Below are 19830 nucleotides of genomic sequence, written 5' to 3'. Positions count from 1 at the left end.
GGATAATTTTTTCAGAAAAATCCAGCAGTTAATCCAGCTTTTTATTATGTGTCAGTTCAAAGGAACAGGGTCTCAGGTCCAATCAGTAGATCAAAGAATGAAGAATTCCTCCAATCTCCACTTCCAAAAAATGAAGAACTGAATTTCACAGGAAGTAACAGTTCCTTTTCACGCTGCTTCTTTTGCATCACTTCCTGTGTTTCCCCTAATTTTACATCTACCAATCACAGTTGATGTTTTGTTTTAGGACTGCCCAGAGGGCAGTCAGTCAATTCTGATTTGTCATCCACTATCACACACGTGGGTCACAGACCTTCCCCACTCAGTGAGTGAAATAGGGTGTTTGCACCTTTGGTGATGAAATCTAAAAATGGGTAGATCTCCATATTTAACTTTTAAGTACTGTGTTCTAAAAATAGACAGGAGTTACAATTTAATCTTCACAATCAGGGGAGAGTTAAATATTTTCATTGTTATAATCAGGGGATGTTAAATTTAATCTTCACAATGCCAGATAAATGCTTGTTGAACAGAATGGAAAGAAAGCATTCACAAACAGAATTATGCTTGTAAGCATAATTCAGACTCCCATTCTGGCTTGTCTTTTGATTCAAGCCCTATTAGCTATTTGGATAAAATGTAGATCTCTCTCCCCCAACTACCTTATACTTACTTTATATTTCACTCCTGAAATTCAGTCTTCTATCTTTGAGATAAATGAGATAATTGTAAAGAATTTAATACAGTGCCTACAGAGTAAGCATTTAATAAATGCTTGTTCCTGAGGAAATCCCCCGCCCCCTTTTTAAAAGTTTGAACGATAAGTTTATTTAAAATAAGGGAGATAAATCATCAGTTTTCGTGTGGTCTCGCAACATGCCTAGATTCTTGAGCATTTAATAAAGTGACAAGTTTGGCTGAAATTTTCCCAAAATTCACGATATTCCTAGGGTTATTCTTTGGCATACTGTTGCTGATGTTGGATTACAGTTGATTTGTGACTAAAAATCATCCTGGGTAATAAACTATTAGTGAGAGGCAACATAGGAAGATGGATAGAATGCTGGACTTTGTAAAAGATTAAATTAGTTGATCTACTAAAAGTACTAAATTTTATGAGGTTTATTAAGATTATTAGAAATCAAGGAAATAAGAAAACACAAAATAAGAAAAGCACATGCCTAGGGCTCAATAACCCATTCACAGCCACTTACATCTTGTATGCCAGTAGAGAGACACGCGTGCTTAGAAGTGGAAGAAGAGAGCCTTGGGAGGCAGAGAGCCCTTTAAATACTAAATTGTGTTCTCATACTCAGGTGAGATTATAGGGAATTCTGGGAAGTACCAAGGACTTCTGGGGATTGAAGTCTGGGATTCAAATCTCCATTTTTACAACTTTGGGTCAAGAGGAGAGGGATTCAAACAGTTTGACCTTGAGCAAATCTTTTAACCTCTTGTAGCCTCAGTTTCCTCATCTGAAAAAAAAAATAGATTAGATTAGATGACCTTCTGGCTCTAAAGTTACAATCCTACAGTCTATCTATATTTTACAGCAATAAAATTACAAATTAATCAGCAAGCATTTATTAAACACCTATGCTGTGCCAGGCACTGCTGGGAGCTGTGGACAAATCTTCCTCGCAGAATACAGAAGACATAAATAAAATAGCCCACAGTTTAAAATAAAAAGGCTTAAATTAAAGGGTTTAAATTAAAAAAAAAGGAAAGAAGGAGCTTAAATTTTCTAAGGAGAAAGCACATGTATATATAAAAGTTTATACAAAATAAATATAGTGGAAAAATAATTCAGCCGAGAGATACTTGCCATTTCAGGAAATTAGGAAAGACCACATGGAGGAGTGCCAGCATACTCCTCGGACAGTCTATTTGACCAGCCAGTGTCCCTTTGAGTGCATTTCCTGGAGAATAACCTTTATTCCCTTTCTTGGCAATTATAGGCTGTAAGCAGAAGCAGCAGCTAGCAAGGTTACAAGCCTTTCCTGGTCTTTGAATCGATCTCCCTAAACAAGGTCTGAGAATTGGAGGAAAGCTTCCAGCCCTCATACAGAGTTTCTTATCAATCCACAAACATTGATTAGGCCCTCACTGTGAGCCAAGCCTTCTGCTAGGTCCTGGGGATACCAACCCAGAGTGAAACCCTCCCAGCTGTCCAGGGGCTGACATTCTAGTGGAGAAGACGACAAGGTTCTACCCCTTTTGCACATAAACATTTTGCTGAAATGAGTAGAATTATAACTTTAGAGTAAAGAAAAAAGGATGAAATTAGTTTATGAAGGGTGTAAGTGGTGCCTCTTTTGTGTGGGAACAGTTTGGTTTGCTGTTAAGAGGCAGAAAAAAAATCTTTTGGGTATAAAATAAAGAGAAATAATATCCATATGTGAAAAAAAATTCAAATAAAATACAAAGGAAAGACAGACTGTTGGGAGGATGAGGAGAACTGTACCCAAATAAATGTACTGAAAGAATTTGAGGATAGATGACTTTAGGGCATTGTGGGTCCTCAGCTCATTTGCTTGGGACTATTAAACATTTTTTCTTTAATTTTTCATCTTTATTTTTAATTTAAATTTAATTTAATCTTTAATTTAAAATAATTATTTCTGACACTTTGTGATGTATTGCTTGTAAGGATAATTTAGAATTGTGACCTAATCTAAATTTGATTTTTGGTCGCCAGGGGATATCCCAAATAAAATACCAAGTCAGTTTGGAAAATATATGGTAGTTTAATCAATATATTGGGAAGAAATCAAGGAGAAGAGAGAGGGAAAAGGTATCGGATTTCTCCTGCCCAGCCTGTGTCAGGTGAGCCACGAGGTCCTTGAAGATTAGAGGATTCTCTAAGAGGATAGTGTTTGGAAGGTAAAGGAGAGAAAAATCAGCCTAAACTCGGAGAGAACTCAGAGAAGAGCCTCACCTGAACTAGGTAACTCGGCTTCCTCCAGTATATCAAGGAAAACTCACTGCTAAAACCGGACAATAGCATCTGCCACGCTCAGCAAGCTGCCACCAGCCACCTTTCCGCAGTCCAAGAGGCCTGAGAGAGGAAGTGACATGAAATATATAGACAGTTTTACATCACTTTCCTGCAGATAGGCAGCACAGTGGATAGAGCCCTGAGCTTGGGTTCCAATCTAGCATCAGACACTTCCTAGCAGTGTAACCCTGAGCAAGTCACTTAACCCTCATTGACAAGCTCTTCCTGCCCTTCTTAGAACTGATACTATGACAGAAGGTAAGGGCTTACAAAAAAAGAAAGGGAGAATGGCGGAAAGATTTAGAAGGGCATCTAAATGGGCCAGAGGATGGGGTGCTGGAGATTCATCTTTCTGAGATCAAATCTAGCCTCAGACCTTGGTTCACTGACCCTATATAAGTTATTTACCCTTGTTTGCCCCAAGTCCTCATCTGTAAAATGAGCTAGAATGGCAACTGCTCCAGTAACCTCGCTAAGAAAATCCCAAATGGGTCATGAAGAGTCAGGCATGACATGACAACAATGGCGATGACAACAAAGGTTCAGAAGGGGCACAGAGGCTTTGTGTGGGTTCCTTAAAGGAGCCAAGGATATAGAAGCTTGTATTCCACATGGCTGTGTAGGTGATCTATAATCCATGTTGAATAAATGAAAAATAAAACAAGATGGTTTGGTGCAAGGCAGGGAGAGGAAGAGTGAGAGGAGTTAGGGAGATCTGGAAAGTCTTGTTTATACAACAACTCCATTTGGAACAAACTTTGGAAGGCTTCAGAATTCTGATTACTGAAAGGACCCACCACAGTTCTGGAGCTCAGGTCAGGTCCCTAATAAAGAGGTCATGACCTTAAAATGTGGGATTAGACATATATTTTCAGAAAAGATTGATGAAATTAAACTGGTCATATCATAAACAACCACTTTCTTAAAAAAAAAGGAAACCCTTATCGTCAGTCTTATGTACAATACAAAATATGATACTGTGTATTGGGTTTTAAGACAGAAGAGCACTAAAGGCTAGGCAATGGGGGTTAAGTGACTTGCCCAGGGTCACCCAGCTTGGAAGTGGCTGAGGTTGGATTTGGCCCCAGGACCTTCCGACTCCAAACCTGGTGTGTTACCTGGTTCTCCCTGAGTTCTTGAAGGCTCTGTCAACAGAATTACAACTCTAGCAACTCTAAGCAAGCTAGAAACACAATGGGGAAACTGAGGATCAGAAAGATGGAGAGAATTGTCTTCCATTGCACATCTGGTACCTGAGTCAATGCACTTTTCCAAAGACCAGGTAATGACAAAATGGGTGTTTTAATCCTGGACGCACAATTCCCAGATGGGGATCCATATCTTTCCACACCATCTTTTAAACCAGCCACACTTTTCAGGGCTCAAGCTACCCACTAAGAAAAGTTAAGTGCTCTCTAGTGACATCTAGTGGACTGTCCTAAAAGCACATAAAACTTAAATAAGGACAGGGCTTTTTTTTGGACCCTGGGAAGGTGATTTCCTTGGTGTAGAGCACTCCCAGGCAATTTACAATCATTTAGGAAGCACCTATTGTGTCAGATGCTCTTCTGGGAACTGGGGACAAATCAAACAAATAATTAAATAAATAATAACGAAAATAACCAATAAAAGGTAAAACAATTCCTACTCACAAAGGAACTTATAGCTGAAGAGCTGGAATAGTTTCCTTCTTTGTATTTATATTCTCAGCATGTCACACAGTATTGGTGCCTAAAAGGCAGTTAATAAATGCCGCCTGATTGGTCCCTCCACCAATGATGATGGGTCCCTGTTCTTCAACTTATATAAAGGGAAAAATAGGTGACTCTGTGGATGGAGAGCCAGGTCTAGAGATGGGAGGCCCTGGATTCCAATATGGCCTTAGACACATCCTAGCTATGGAATGATGGCCAAGTCACTTAACTCCTCCATTGCCTAGCCCTTACATCTCTTCTGTCTTGGAACCAATACATAGTGTTGATTCTAGGGTGGAGGGTATTAAAAAATAAATTTTAATTTTTAAAAATTAAAAAAAAAATTATTAAAAAACAGTTGACATTTACATAGCTTTAAAGTTCACAAAGCCTTTTGATAGATTATCTTATTTGAGCTTCATTATCATCCTTTGAGCTATTTGTGAGAAGTTATGTCTATTTCTTGAATGAAGAAAATGGAGCCTCAGAGCAGTTCCATGATTACTGATCGTTTGATGAGACCCAGCAAGGATCAATGCTGGGCTTGGACTCCAATTCTACACACACCTCTCTGAAGAAGCTTGAAAGTTCTCCAGTGAAAGGTTTTGGGGTAATGAAGGTTTTTGGCTCAAATTAAAACGGGTGATCAAGAGAAACCATATGAGGAAGCTGTTTCTGCACCACAGATCTACATATTTTGATCCTGCCAATTGAAAGGGAAAGTATTCATTAGAAGAATGCCTGATAGAACCAAATACTTCAATACACAATATTAGGACAAAATAATATCCTGTTGGATGTCTTACCTTAAACTATTTTAGGTTAGAGATAAAAAGACTGATTTTGGTTGTAAATGATTTGACTCGATTTGGTCATAATTTTATTTTTTTAAAAATAAAGAAAATTAAGAGTTGATGAGGGGACTGCTATGTCAGATTGGATTTTGGTTGATAAGGAACTGCTGGGTAAAACAGAAATTACAATAATCAATCATTCCACTGCCATCTTGTCTTTATCCAAACTACTGATAAAACTTGTTCAACACAGGGTTGAAAAATATTTTTATAATTTCATGGGAAAGATTCCAAAAGGGAAATCAGTTTATCATGTGAGGTTCAAGAACTAGATTCTGGTGACATTCACAATCTGAGAGTTGAATAAAAGTGGGAAAGTTAATTTAGACGAGTTTCAAGAAATACTAAAGACAACAAAATTGTTTGAAAATAAACATGGAAGGCAAAAAAACAAGGAAGAGATTCAATAAGCATTTATTAAACATTTACTATATACATACATACATACATATGCTAGATACTGTCCTAGGAGACAATATTGTACACGTGTGTGTGTGTGTATAACCTTGTCCTGAATGGAAAATTGAAGATTGATAGAAGTTGGAACTAGTAAACTCCTATTTTCTCCATAAATTATAAAGTTCAAATCAGAGATTTACTGGGAAATTAGATCAGATTTAAATGAGATGGAAAGAACCTACCTCCCCTCAATGAGTTCAAGTCACCAAAATGGAATCCGCTGCACATCAGGATGCTGAAAGAATTTATGAATTTAATTGAACTATTGTTGCTGCTCTCAATGCAGGAGTGGCACCCTGGAATTATACATAAACGCTAAATTGAATTTTCAAAAGGGGGAGGTAGATACTCCGCTCAGTTGGCAACGTGCAAAATGGGGATAGTACAGCGAGTTTAGCAAGGCTGCTGACCTCATTATAGACATCCTCATGTCTTTAAATGCTGAGATGTAGGAGATGATAGTGTAATTACACGAATTTGTACTTGACCAAGTGAATCCAAAATTGATGAATGTTAAGAGGTCCGTTTGGAGAGATGTCTCCAATGGGTTGTAGAATTCTTTGCTTCAGGACTGTAAAATTCAACAATCTCTGTGGTTGATTTGGATAAAAGGATAGAGGGAACAATGGGGTTTGTAGGTGACACAAAAACTAGGAGGGCCAAAACGTGTTGGGATGACAAAAACAGGTTACAAAAATGGACTGGAATGGTGGAGTAAAAATGAAATAGTCATAGTCAAGGCAAAAAAAGCCCAAGGAGTTAGAGTCCTGCAGGCATCCTTAGGCAGCATTAAGAAGGGATGCCATCAAGGTGAGGGTGTTTGATTCTGGGGCTGGGGCTCAGGAAGGACGCAGAGAAGCACACCCAAAGCAAAGTGGCCAGGAAGCCTGAGGGTCCAGAAACCAGATGTGAGGGGAGGATGTTCAACCTCGGGAAAACATTTGATGGAGCCAGGACAGTATCTTCAAGGATTTTAAGCACTGCAGTGTCAGAAACCCAGGGGAGACCCACGAACAGGGGAATGGCTGGAAAAACGGTCATGCGAGGGAATCCGAGGAAGGGATGACTTCAGAGAAGGCTGCCAAGGGAGCAGAATCAGGAGAGCGATGTCACAGTGGGGCACAACTTTCTTACTAACTATAGGTCTTAAAGCAGAGACTGGAGGAGCATTTGTTGGGGGAGGTATAATAGGATTTATAATTTTGCTAATGTGGAAAAGCCGATCTAAGAATCTTTCCAACTCTGAGGAGCTGGGACAGAAACCCCCCATGTTCCCCAAACAGTGGGCCTAGAGCTTTTAAAATTCGGCCCAAACCAGCGGCAATACATTTTCTACCCAGAAATGTCATCTCAAGTGGGGAATCCAATCCCAACAAAATAAGCTCCTTCTTGAGAAGTTATAAAAAACACCAGAAATCTTAATAATTGAGTGAGTTTAGACCCCTCAGATTTCATACACAAGGAAAGGAGGCCCACTGATAAGGAACTTGATCAGTCACACAATTCATCAGCGATGGATCATGTTTAGACTTCAAGCAAAGCCTCCAGATTTCTGCTCCAGGGGTGTCTCCACTGCACTGACTTTTTTCTTTTTCTTAAACCCTTACCTGCCAGCTTCCAATGATCCCATATTGGTTCCAAGGCAGAAAAGCAGTTAAGAGCTAGGCAATGGGGGTTAAGGGACTTGCCCAAGTTCACACAGCTGGGAAGTATCCGAGACCAGAATGGAACCCAGGACTTCCCATCTCCAGGCCTGGCTCTTTATCCATATTACCACTGAGTGGCCCCAACCCTGTATCCTTTCAAAGCAAATTTAGCTTAACAGAAGAACCAAGCTTTAAATGATGCTGTGAGCAGTCGGTCTATCCACATAAGACATTACATCCTGAGGATACTTCAAACTGTTGCAAGATGATGTCTTGACGTCTGTATCAATTCTAATGAAATGCCCGATAATGCCCTGAAAGAGTAATTTTTCTAATCAAAGCTGGTCAAATGTGAAGTCAAAAAAAGCACATAATTCTGTTTAGTCTATTTAAGTTCTCATTTCATTCAAAATTAAGAAAGCATACACAAAAATGTTAATTAGAATCTTCATCTTAATTCATTGCATTACAGTTGACAAGAGGAATGTGTAAACCCCAGTCATATTTTGGATGATAAAACCAGAAGAAAAAGCATATAATTGGATTTCAAGTTCATGATCTTGCTGTGGTTCCCCCTAAAGATCAAGTCTAAAGCTTAGACTTTTGTTTCTTTTTCTGCAAATTGTACCGAGCAAGACCAATTTTTTCCCAGGGGCAAAGAAAATTAACTTTTTAACAGAACATTCTTATTGTCAAGGATGTTAAGTCTTAATTTTGTTGCATTACATTAACTTTATTTTCAAATGCTCTGTTGACTAATTCCTGAGACTTTTTCAATCTGAAAAGCAAACCCAAATAAAGCACACATTCAAGGTTATCAGTGTAGTTTCTGGGTGGCAATCTGAAACTAGGAAATAACAAATAAATCTAAATTACCTGCAGTACTACAGGTACATTAAACAAAACAAAAAATCCCACAAAAAAAAAAGACCCTGAACTTATTACAAATGCTGCAGTCACATGAAAAGACATTAAAGGTGATTCTTAGTATAGCACTGATGATGAAATCATGACGTCAGGAAGGCAGTTTTCTGGTATGTACTGTGTAAGTATTCAAGAAGATCAAAAATGATTTTCATTTCCAAGGCCACCAGCAGTGCTCAAGAAAGCTTAGAGGCATTACTAACAGGTCCAAGGCACCAGGAAAGAAGGAAAAACGACAAGGAAAAAAAGTATCAATGATGGAGATTGATGGTACTTCTGATGGCATCTGGCTGTGTCAATTGTTTATCCACAATCTAATGAATGAATGAATGCCTTATTCCAATATTATAAATGAAAAGTGGAGTGATACATTAAGAACAGAAAAAAATTCAAGAATTTTATATCACAATTCACAAATATCTCACGAGAATACTTATTATCTGGAGATGGTTCTAAGAAATTGCCTGTACTATCTGAAAAGCACTTACTCCAAGGACAAAACTAGAGGTTATTTAATTTTTATTAAGATGATATTGTAAAATATTAACTTCTACTTCTACAATTTAATTAAAGAAATGTTTTGAATTTACGGCTTGGACACATTTATTCTAGTGGCATAAAACAGAGAAAAAACAGTACATTTTTTTGTATGTTTGTTTGTTTTTTTTTAAATTAACTAGAGGTTGAACTCACTCCTACTTTCCTATTTTGGACCACATTTTCCCTATGAGAGAATTGATCTCTCTCTCTCTCTCTCACACACACACACACACACACACACACACACACACACATATATATACACAACACTAAGTTATGTTGAATTCCTAAAACATCAAATGTGGCTTCTTACAGCTTCTAAAGGAAGAATCTAAGACCTAAACAAATAATAACTAAATAAGACTAGAATTGCAACCAAAAATCAAGTCATGTCCTAGTGGAAAAAGTTAAGACATGCCCTCTCTTGAAGTGATGTACATAACAGAAGGAAATAATTTCACTCTAATCAGCAAATATTTCTATGTTAAGAGTTGTGATTTCAGTCCCTTTATTCTAAAATTAGAATGTCTGGTCTTGGCTACAAAAGAGGTGAAATGCCTACAAAATATTTACAAACTAAACATTAAAATATGTCTAGTTCAGATCAAAATTTAGTGTCCATCTAAACATATGTCTTTTGTTTATTCTTTTATTAGAAATGTCAGTCTTTATAAGACACGGTATTTTAAAATAACTTATTTGTATAAAGTATACTATATGATCAATGACTGTATATTTCAAATTCAAAAGCACACATTTTAATTTTTACACATTTCACTTGATTCTATTGAAATCTCAGCTGTCTACTTAACCAAGTTATAAATGAGGTAAATTAAAAAAAAAAAGACAACTACAAAGATTGAATACACAGCATATAATGCTATGTATTCACATCAAGAGTATAGAACTTCATGAGTAAAGGATGGAGTATTCAAGAAAGTAACAATGCAATTTAAAAATAAACATTTATGAAACATAATCAGATTACATTAGGTAATAGGGCAAAAGAATTGGCAAAATTTGCTTAGTGAAAAGTCTAGTTGTAACAATTTAAGCCAAATGAATGGAAAAAATTTAAACACGGTATGATAATTTTCCTAAATTCTTTGCACATACACAATTTCACCAAATGTTATTTTAGTAGTAAATTGGAATTGATAAAATCAATGATGCAATCAACAAGAAACAAATATTTCTCTGGAAAATAAGGATTAAGTTTTGAACTATGGGGCTGTAGTAACAAGTTTCTTAAACATGTAAATTTAACACTAAAAAATGATCCTCAGGTAAAAATGGGTTCTATGCTTAAGTGAATTTACTAATAGAATTCATGATACTGAAATCTGTTATAAAAATGAGTACAATAGGATTACAGTAACATTACTAAAAAGTTACACAAGTGATTATTGCTGTACTTCTTCAAATAAACAACATCAAATACTTGGCTGCAATTATAGAAAATACAATCTCCAATGAATTTCCCTTTATCCTGCATTAGATTGTTTCAAATTTCCTCTAAACATTCTGTCCAGGAGAAATAATTTTTAAAATTCCTTTCTGCATGAATTCAGAGCATTTAAAACATTTAGCTTCACATTATTCTGCTATGTTTTGCCTTTCTCATTTCCCCAAAACACAAAGCAAATATACATTTGCCTCAAAAAACAACCCCCCAAAACAAACAAAAAAAAAACCCAAAACGAATTAAGATGCTCACATTAAAAAAAATAAAGCCTACAAAAAAGTTCCAGAGTGCTAAAAAAAAAAAAAAGATTACTCATATGGCACAAAGTGATCTCCTAGTAGTCCAAGATCCAAAATGCTTAAACTGGTGTCCATTTGCAATGTCCTGGTTCATTTTCAATGCAATATTAAATTTAAGAAGTTGAAATCACATTATTTTAAAAAGTAGTTCTTTGAGCCAACAAGAGTTCCTTCTACAGTTATTAAAAATAGGAGACCAAGTTGGTTGGGTGTGCCATAGAGCTAACAATCAGTTGGCCTGTCCCTGAGACTCATCATTAAGAAAATTAGAAAAGGGATTTCCTTGGTTGGTTTCCATAGCTTGATAGACCAAAAACAAGAAAACTGCCACAACAACAAAAAGCAAAATCTTTATCCACATGGGAATGGAGCGTCCTTTTCTTGTCTTTTCTGTCTTGTCATCAGCAATGGGAGCATATTTGGGGACATATTTTGATGAAAAGGTTCCCTCCATCCTGAAGTCACCAAGTTCTAATGGTCTGCCAGCAGCTCCTTTAATAGGCCTGCGACAACTAGCACTGTCATGGGGAAGAAAAAGAGAATATAAGTCCTGATTTATGCAAATAACTTACATCAGGTTCCCTAGGAGTATAAAAGATAAGTTCTCTAATCTACAACCATTAATTCATATATGACTCATTTCTCCATAATATAAAAAATTCAATCATTTAGCAAAATGGCAGTACAGAAAATCAGAAGTGAAAAGGAATTCAGTTTGTGTGAAAGTACATGTTCTATTATGATTTAAAGACACTTTAAACGAACTTTTCATGTGTATATGTGTGTGTGAATCAGGCTTTATTTTTTAAAGAGAAAAATACTGCATATTAGTAAAATTTGCATGGAGTTTGGTGGCTTTTAAAAAGTAGCAATGTTATTTTTTTTAATTTTATTTAATTAAGAAAAATTTTCCATGGTTACATGATTCATGTTCTTTCCCTCCCTGCCTCCCACCTCCATCCCATAGCCAACACTCAATTCCATTGGGTAAAAAAGTAGCCATGTTATTAAATAATAGATCTCTTTGCCTTTACAATCTGGAAATTAGACAAGTAAAACTTAGGGTACTTAAGTGGGACATCAAAATAAGAGGAATCATCAGATAATTTAGGTAAGAGTAGCAATTCAATAAAGATAAAAACCAGCCCTTTCTGTTACTAGAATGATAGACTATTTTTCTTAATACTAAAAAAAAAGAGAAAATATCCCACATCTTCCCAAAAGAATTATTCAGATAAATTACTTGCCTACCCAAAGAGCAGATTGTTTACCCTTTTGCAAGTGAAGATTGGATAATATCTAAGATCTCTTTCAACTCTACAATGCCACAAATAACTCTAAATAGACCAGTATGAGTTACAGACTGAAAGAGATTATTCTCCTATAAATGAAATTTATAGGCTGGGTTACTTTCATATTATTGTCAGTTGTACCAGGTGTGAATATAAACAAATCTTCAAGAAGTAAATATCTAAATACCTAATTCCTGTTGGTGTAGCTGCTTCAAAAGGAAACATTTCTTTAAGAATATCTCTTTCAATTCTTCTTTCTTCTGTTAATGTTATGTCTCCCACCTATAGGGAAAAAAAGATAAAAATCTTTTATACATATTTTGGATAATTAAAATGGATACACATTAAAGTGACCCAAAGTAATGTTAGATAAATTTTTTTTTCTGCCCAAGAATACATATATTTTCTAGCTTAAAACTGTAGTAGTAAACTTAATTTTCAAATGTTTGGCAATATCAATAACTTCAAAACTAAAAATATTTATGTAGATTAAAAAAAAAAAAATTAAAACCCTTACCTTCCGTCTTATTGGTGCTAAGGCAGAAGAGTGGTAAGGGCTAGGCAGTGGGTTAAGTGACTTGCCCAGGGTCACACAGCTAGGAAGTGTCTCGAGGCCATATTTGAACCTAGGACCTCCCAGTTTTAGGTCAATCCATTAAGTCACCACTTAGCTGTCCCCTTTTATGTAGTTTTTGTTGTTGTTGGGGTTTTTTTTGTGTTTTGTTTTGTTTTTTTAAAAGAAAATGGTTTCACAAATAAACACAAAACCGCACAACCTCTTCCTCTGGCCCAAACCATCAAGATTCATATAGCTGTATTGAGCACATCATTCTATCTGGCAAGATCACCCTCAGTGACAGTAAAGAAAATTTGTTTCATCTTGCTTCATTGGATAGACATTCTAGGCAGAATGAATTATAAGCCTCAGAAAGTGATTAAAAACATACACTGTACTGAATTTTTCTTAAATTAGGAAGAAGTATCAATTCCAGAGACCTCTTCTTAGGCAATATGCAAATATTCATCACAAATAAGATTTCTTTTATTCACTAGTGTTTTCAACTTGGTAGACACAGATCAAGATGAGGCACACTTGATTTTCTTTAGTAGGGAAAAAAATAAAATAGTAATGAGGCACCATGCAGGTTAGTACAGTTATGGAAGGAGATATTAAAGCGGGGCTAAAGAGGGATTAACCAACATGAAAGTCATCCAAGGTCTCTTTACAGCACTAAGGAGAAGTGGAAACACCCATTTTAGAGCACCCATCTATCACACCGCCAACTTCTATTCACAGCAGAGAGAACAAAGAGAAGTCCCCAAAGCACCAGATGCTCCCGCTCCTTTGCTCCCTTCTCCCTCACCCTCTCCCGCAAAACAGACACTTCAGAGGCACAAAGCAGCAAGGCAGTGGTATTAGTTTTGTCATTAAGTTGGAAGATTAACTACCCAGTTACTAGTAAAATTCAGGTTTCTCTTTTAAACTAGTTTTTTGTTCATATACACATTTTCTTCATAAAATATTGTAATACGTCACTAACTTTAATAACTGCCACCACCCAATAAATAAAGCTTTGGTCCCCTCCCACTTAGGAATACAAAATAGCAACATTTCCTCCAAAAAAAAAAGAGGAATGATAACATTTCATCTAAACTTTAATCATTTACTTCAGCTCTTGTCAATGGTTTCTTTGGTGTTCTTCTGGGTATGTCTGAGAATTCACTGATTGGCAGAATAGGAGATGCATGCTTGAAATTTCCAGTCACCCTATTGACAACCTGCCAAGATTCAAATTATTCACTCAGAATTAGCCAAGCACAACAAAGATTAAAAAACAAAAAATAAAAGTTCTAAGATTGTAATATTTAAATGTTAGGAACCCTTAAAATAAAAACAATAAATGATTCTTCAAACAATTTCAGACCTTGTAGAAAAGGTAAATTCACTTAAAATTTAGCTGTTTATAACAACGGCTTATTTATTTAAGGAACACGTGTTTTAAAGAATTAACTCACATTCGGAGTAAGTAATTTAAAGAATTTTCAATGACTTGTAAATTTGAGTTTTGTCAAGATTCACCACCTCCCCAATTTTAATTCTTAGTCCATTTATAGAAGAAATGTCACTTTCATAACTTATGAAACATATTTACTACAGTCTCGTTGCTTGAAGCCATTATAGTTTCAGCTATAGGAAGACTCTCTGAAATTACTGCACCATCTACACGCAACTGTTCTGCAGTTTCCACCTGTTAGTTTGAAAACAAAACAAAAACAATAAGTGTAAAATAATCACTAAAGCCCTGCCAATCTGACAAACCATTCTGAACAATAAGCCTTGCATCACCCTTTTCCTTGGAGTTCTTCTTGACCCTCTTGTAGGCTCCCTAGTTAATCCCTGCAGGGGTCCGCTTTTTGAAGATCCACTTGTCCAGAGAGTCTCAGAAAGTCCAGCTTGAGAATAGCTCTATTTCAAGCATTGACATGTTAGAAAGCCATATATCAACATTAAACACTAGCACCAACTAATGGCTATATTATCACACAGGAAAAAAAGTAGTAAGGAAAATGACAAAAATGAAGATGGTTCTTCAACATTATAACTAATTTAGTTCAATTAATGTGTATCATGGAGCATTGGTGAGCTATTTTTTGTTTTTAGACTGATACCAAAGCTCATCTTCAACTCTCTCAAACACCTCAAAATGAAACAAAAACAAAACCCCATCCCCAAAACCCCAACAACAACAACAAAACCAAAGGACCAATCCCCTTGTCACCTTTTCACAGGGGAAAGGATCATTCTCTAAATCAGAGTAAACTTCCAATTAAAATTGAAGTTTTATCATTAAACTTTTAAGATTATCATATTGCACACAACTTTGTCATTAAGTTCAGCACTTAAGTAGGAGCAGAAGAGACAACATATAGCCAGTTATAATCTATAAACACCTCTTTTAATAGTTTTACAGCTGGAAACAAAATCCTGAGGCTGCACAGCCTATCAGAATCAGGCCAGGCCTGGTGTGTGGCCCAAACGTGTTGTGAGCCTAAGAAGCCAGGGCAGGTATTCCTTGCCACAAAGAGATGCAGAGGCAATCCTAATGCTATTCCTCAATGGTACACATCAGTAATCAACCCTCCATGAAAAATTTTAAACTACTTTTTGAAATTCAGCAACGTTTACCCAATAATGTCATTATATAATATCTAAAGATGAGAAAATTTTAGTATTTGTTCATGTTGTGACTTGTGCCCAAATGAATAATTTAGATAACTATGGTCTATTTGCTTCAACCAAGACTGTAGCTATACCAAATACAAGTGTTCTTCCACAGGGCTTGACACATTTTTCAAGTATTTTATTCTTGTGCCAAAATGAGGAAACTGTTGATATAGGAACAATCCCCCTTGTCCATGATATACAGCCACATATTTCAATCTCTATTTCCATGTTTGGAAATTCCTATGTTAATAATGTGGCTTCTCTTTGCCACTCTGAATTCCTGGATTGCCTATTTTTACCATCTGTTAGTGTAGTGTTCACGGAACACGCTAAATTTAGTTTTTGCTTAATAATTAGAAAAAATCATCTATGAGCCTATATACACACAAAATACAGTTAAATTCTAACAATCTGAACTATCAAAAAGGCAATCCAATACTTCATTTGGAATAAGGGCATGTCTATTAGTCTAAGAATCTGCTTTAAACAAAACAATGAAGTCCTAATCCTAGAGTAGCATAAAACCGTCTCTCTTCCTCCCCTATTCTGCAACTTGTGGATAAAGTAAACCTAAAACTAATCTGACTCCTTACGGCATTGTGTGGAAGATATTTGTGAAAGGTAGCAACAGCAGTAGTAGCTCACATAGGTCCTGTCCTTTAAGGCCAACAAAGCACTTGACTCACTGGACCCTTACCACTATTGAAAGGTCTAATTCCCAGATGAAGAAATTGATCCACACGAGAAGCTGTGTATGATGAAAGTACCAAACCTGGGTCGTCACTCATGAACTAGCTTGTGCCAACCTCTGTATTAGGTTCTGTATCTGTTTGGGAATAATGTAATACTTTTGTGTAGTGTTTGAAAGTTTTGCAAAGTACTGTAAGGAAGGTTATTGCAAGTGTTATCTCCATGTATAGTAAAGAAACCAAGGTTCTGATGTCAAAGGGACTTTCTAATAAATGTTAACATAGCTGGGAGGTGTCTGAGGGGGGATTCCAACTCAGGTCCCCAGACTTACAGTTCGGTTCTCTTATCCACTAAACTATACTGTCCCTCAAAGAGGACAGTAACACTGCTACCTATCCCCTGCTGTTATTCAAAGGTTGCTTTTAGTTCATTTAAAACCCCCCAATAGTATAAGGTGATTCTTCCGCTGTAATGGCCCATTCCGGCACGGAGGTGACCTGGTGTTCTCCGAGGCAGGGTCTGGTAGGTCAGCCTCTAGACCAGCAGTGGGAGAATGAAGCTGAGAGAAATCTCATAACCAGGCAGGATGCAGTGATCAGCACTCTTAAAGTGTGAAAAGTCGCAGAAACCCCCAAAGGTCCTGCACTGAGACACAGAAAGATGGCAGCCCCGCTAGGAAAGCAGAGCAGCATCAGTGCCATCGTGAAAGCTAAGATGCAGGAGGCAGACACAAGATAATCCCAGGCTTGCGCTGAGTATTCCAGTGTAGAGGCTGTGAACAGACAGTCTGCTTGATCAACTGAAGTTCCCTGAACTCATCCACTAGAGAAAGGCTGGGCAGCAAGATAAGCAGCGAACTAGGAACTGGGAGAGCTAGATCCAGCCTGGGTCTGCAAGTAACTAACTGTAGGACCGCGGGCGAGTCACACCACCACCACCTGCACAGGTTGTAAAGACTACAAAGCACATTACAAATGTGTCCCATTTGACCGTAACTTCCTTGATCTCAGCTTCTTCATGGAATGAGGTTTAGACAGCAGCTCCCTAAGGGCCCTTATTCTAGGCATCCCAGGTTCAAGAAAAGTGACTGAATTTGTTTCAAACCTAGTCCCTCCATTTGACATCGCTAGGGGATGTGTTCCTAAGTGTTTTACAAAGATTATCTCATCAACTTCACATCAACACTAGAAGGAAGTACTACTACCACTATGTCTATAATACAGTTGAGGCAAACGGTTCCAGTGACCTGCCCTGGGTAACACAGCTGCTAATTGTTGGCAGCTGGATTTGAACTCAGATTCTCCTGACTTCAGGCCCACTGCCCCCAGCTGCCTCAGAGAATCAAGAGATGTCATCCCGAGAAACGGAAAATTAATGTAAAAGTTCCTAGACCTCATCTAAGAAAACAACTTATATAAATTGTTCACTAAATGCTAGTTACTAAGCATTTCTATACACAAGGTGGTATATTTTGGGGTTACTCTAAGGTTTCCACCAAGAGTCTTTTTTGGTCTCTTCATTTATATCTTGTTTTCCTCTTCCATGGTCACTGTTAGCATATACTGTGTTCTTCTAGTTTGCATTACTTCATTAAGGTTTTTCCATGTTGCTCCCCTTCTCCAATAATTCCTTATATGCATATACATCTATCATATATTTTAATTGCACTTTAGAATTCCATTACATTAGTGTGCAATATAGTTAATTTGTTACTGGACATTTAAACACTGCTTAAACAAATTATAAATAAATGCAGCTATGAAAATCTTTGAACATGTAACCTCTATATCCCCCCCCCCTTTTTAAATAACAGTCTGAGGATATTTTCCACAATGAGATTATTTCCTAGATTCTGTTGGTTTACAATTCCATTAGTAACGAACAAACACTATTTCTACAATCCAATAGGCACTGATAGGCACTGAATTTCACCTTTTAAAAAATCATTTACATCAATTTGATGGGTCAGCAGTGGTACCTCAACATTATTTTCATTTATTTGATAAATAGTAAGGTGTGCCTTGTTTCAAGTAACTATTAGACGACTTCTTTTGAAAATTCTATATTTCCTTTTATGGCCTGGGAATACATTTGAAATATTCCCTTATTTTTCTTCTAATTTTATTGTTGTTGCATTCAAATCTTAAAAAAAAAAAATCCAACTACTCTCTCAAAGCCAATAGTTAAGTACCCATATCTGTTAACAAACTAGTGTAAAACCACTTCTATCTTGAAATGACATGTCTACACTAGTAAAGGCTGACAAATATCCTTTAATCTTATTTTCTATTAAAAGTGTTTTAAAAATAAATTTAAACTTTAAACTTTTACTTAAATTTAAAACTTTTCCTCATGGTAATTGAACTAGAAATTGTAAGGCAAAGAGGATAATTTGACCTAATGAGATTCAGAGATTCTCTGTCTCTGTCTCTCACTCTTTCTGTCTCTCTGTCTCTCTGTCTCTCTCTCTCTCTCTCTCACACACACACACACACACACACACACACACACACACACACACACACACACACACACACACGAAAGCATGGTATCTAAAACTGGAACAAAGATCAAAGGAAGAAAAAACAGAATCTATGCTGTGGAACCATAGATCACTAGGCCAGATGATCAACTATATAAACAAATAACAAAAAAAGTACTGAAGCAATGAGAGGGGTTTGTCAACTACTCTGACATCAGTTAAAAGTTGGGCTCTAACAGGCAGACAGTAAAGAGTGCAGAAGAAAGGATAGGTAGGATCCCATGGCCTTGAAGGATGGGAATGTATAAAGGTATGCCTAGAAAAGCCAACGTGAAGATCCCAAGGTTTTAGTGGAATTCAGGCTTAACACATATTGGCAATGCCATGTCAGCCAAAAAAACCAAAAACAAATCATATCTTAGATTGGACAAATAAAAGGGATGCTTTAGGGAAGGTCTTTAGCTCTGGATGTCCATTCAAGGATTTTGCTGTGGGAATTCTGCTTAAATGTGGATTGGGGTAGGTGGGAGATGAACTAGATGAGCTGAATTTTCCCTAAAATCCTAAGATTTATGGATTTTCTGATCAACATCTAATAGCAAATACTCCTCACCTCCCCCAATATAATATGCGAAAATAAAATTCAATGGCAAATTTAGAATTAGTACATAGTGTGATTTATTCTATGTCTTAGGACTCTCAAAATAATTCTATTGATTTTTACTGGCTATAAAACCTTTGATCAAATTGTACCCTCCCCCAAACTTCCTAAATCTATCATTCTTTAGTTTTAAAAATAAAATCCTACATGTATTTCTATGAATTAAGGCAATCTCCCTTCATATGAAACTCTGGTTCAATTTTTTAATTCTCCAAGACAAATTCCTTAAATTCTTTTGTTTTATTTATCACACTACCCAAAGATCCCACCCATTCTAATTCCCCCATTCTTCATATACTGTTCAAGACTTCTTCATGCTATATCCTATTGCTAGGACTCCCAAAATTTTCTTCCTTTCTTTTGATATTTATCCTTGAAATTCCGATCTCTCTATGAAATGTCCTAAGGAACTAGAAGCAATGTAGCTTTTTTTGTCATTACTTTGCCCAAACATATAATCCCCATAAACATGTTCACTTATCAATCACAAAAAAAAATTTGTATCCTTTTATGGATATGAGCCAGTATTTCCCCTTGGTGAAAATAATTTATTATCTATATATTATCATATATATTGTATCTAGGTGTGAGTCAAGTCCT

The 19830-nt window shown here is 36.5% G+C and overlaps 1 protein-coding gene across 3 annotated transcripts in view; it reads right to left on the bottom strand.

The window, feature by feature from the left end:
* Positions 1 to 5944: 5944 nt before the first annotated feature.
* The window catches only part of TMPO (thymopoietin), a 36745-nt gene continuing 22859 nt past the window's right edge, over positions 5945 to 19830 (bottom strand). The window contains exons 5-9 of one of the 3 annotated variants that reach the window (XM_007503253.3): positions 14519 to 14638; positions 14325 to 14420; positions 13840 to 13950; positions 12359 to 12453; positions 5945 to 11397 (exon numbers count right to left, since the gene is read on the bottom strand). In XM_007503253.3, the coding sequence (XP_007503315.1) occupies positions 11109 to 11397; positions 12359 to 12453; positions 13840 to 13950; positions 14325 to 14420; positions 14519 to 14638 (711 nt within the window). In that variant the 3' untranslated portion in view covers positions 5945 to 11108. The remainder of the gene's footprint in view (positions 11398 to 12358; positions 12454 to 13839; positions 13951 to 14324; positions 14421 to 14518; positions 14639 to 19830) is intronic. The other 2 variants (XM_056798678.1, XM_007503254.3) reach the window with 2 other exon arrangements.

This window comes from Monodelphis domestica, chromosome 5, assembly GCF_027887165.1.
Source record: "Monodelphis domestica isolate mMonDom1 chromosome 5, mMonDom1.pri, whole genome shotgun sequence".
Lineage (NCBI taxonomy): Eukaryota > Metazoa > Chordata > Mammalia > Didelphimorphia > Didelphidae > Monodelphis > Monodelphis domestica.
Note: the sequence above shows the minus strand (reverse complement) of the source record. Positions and strands in the feature narration are given on the sequence as shown.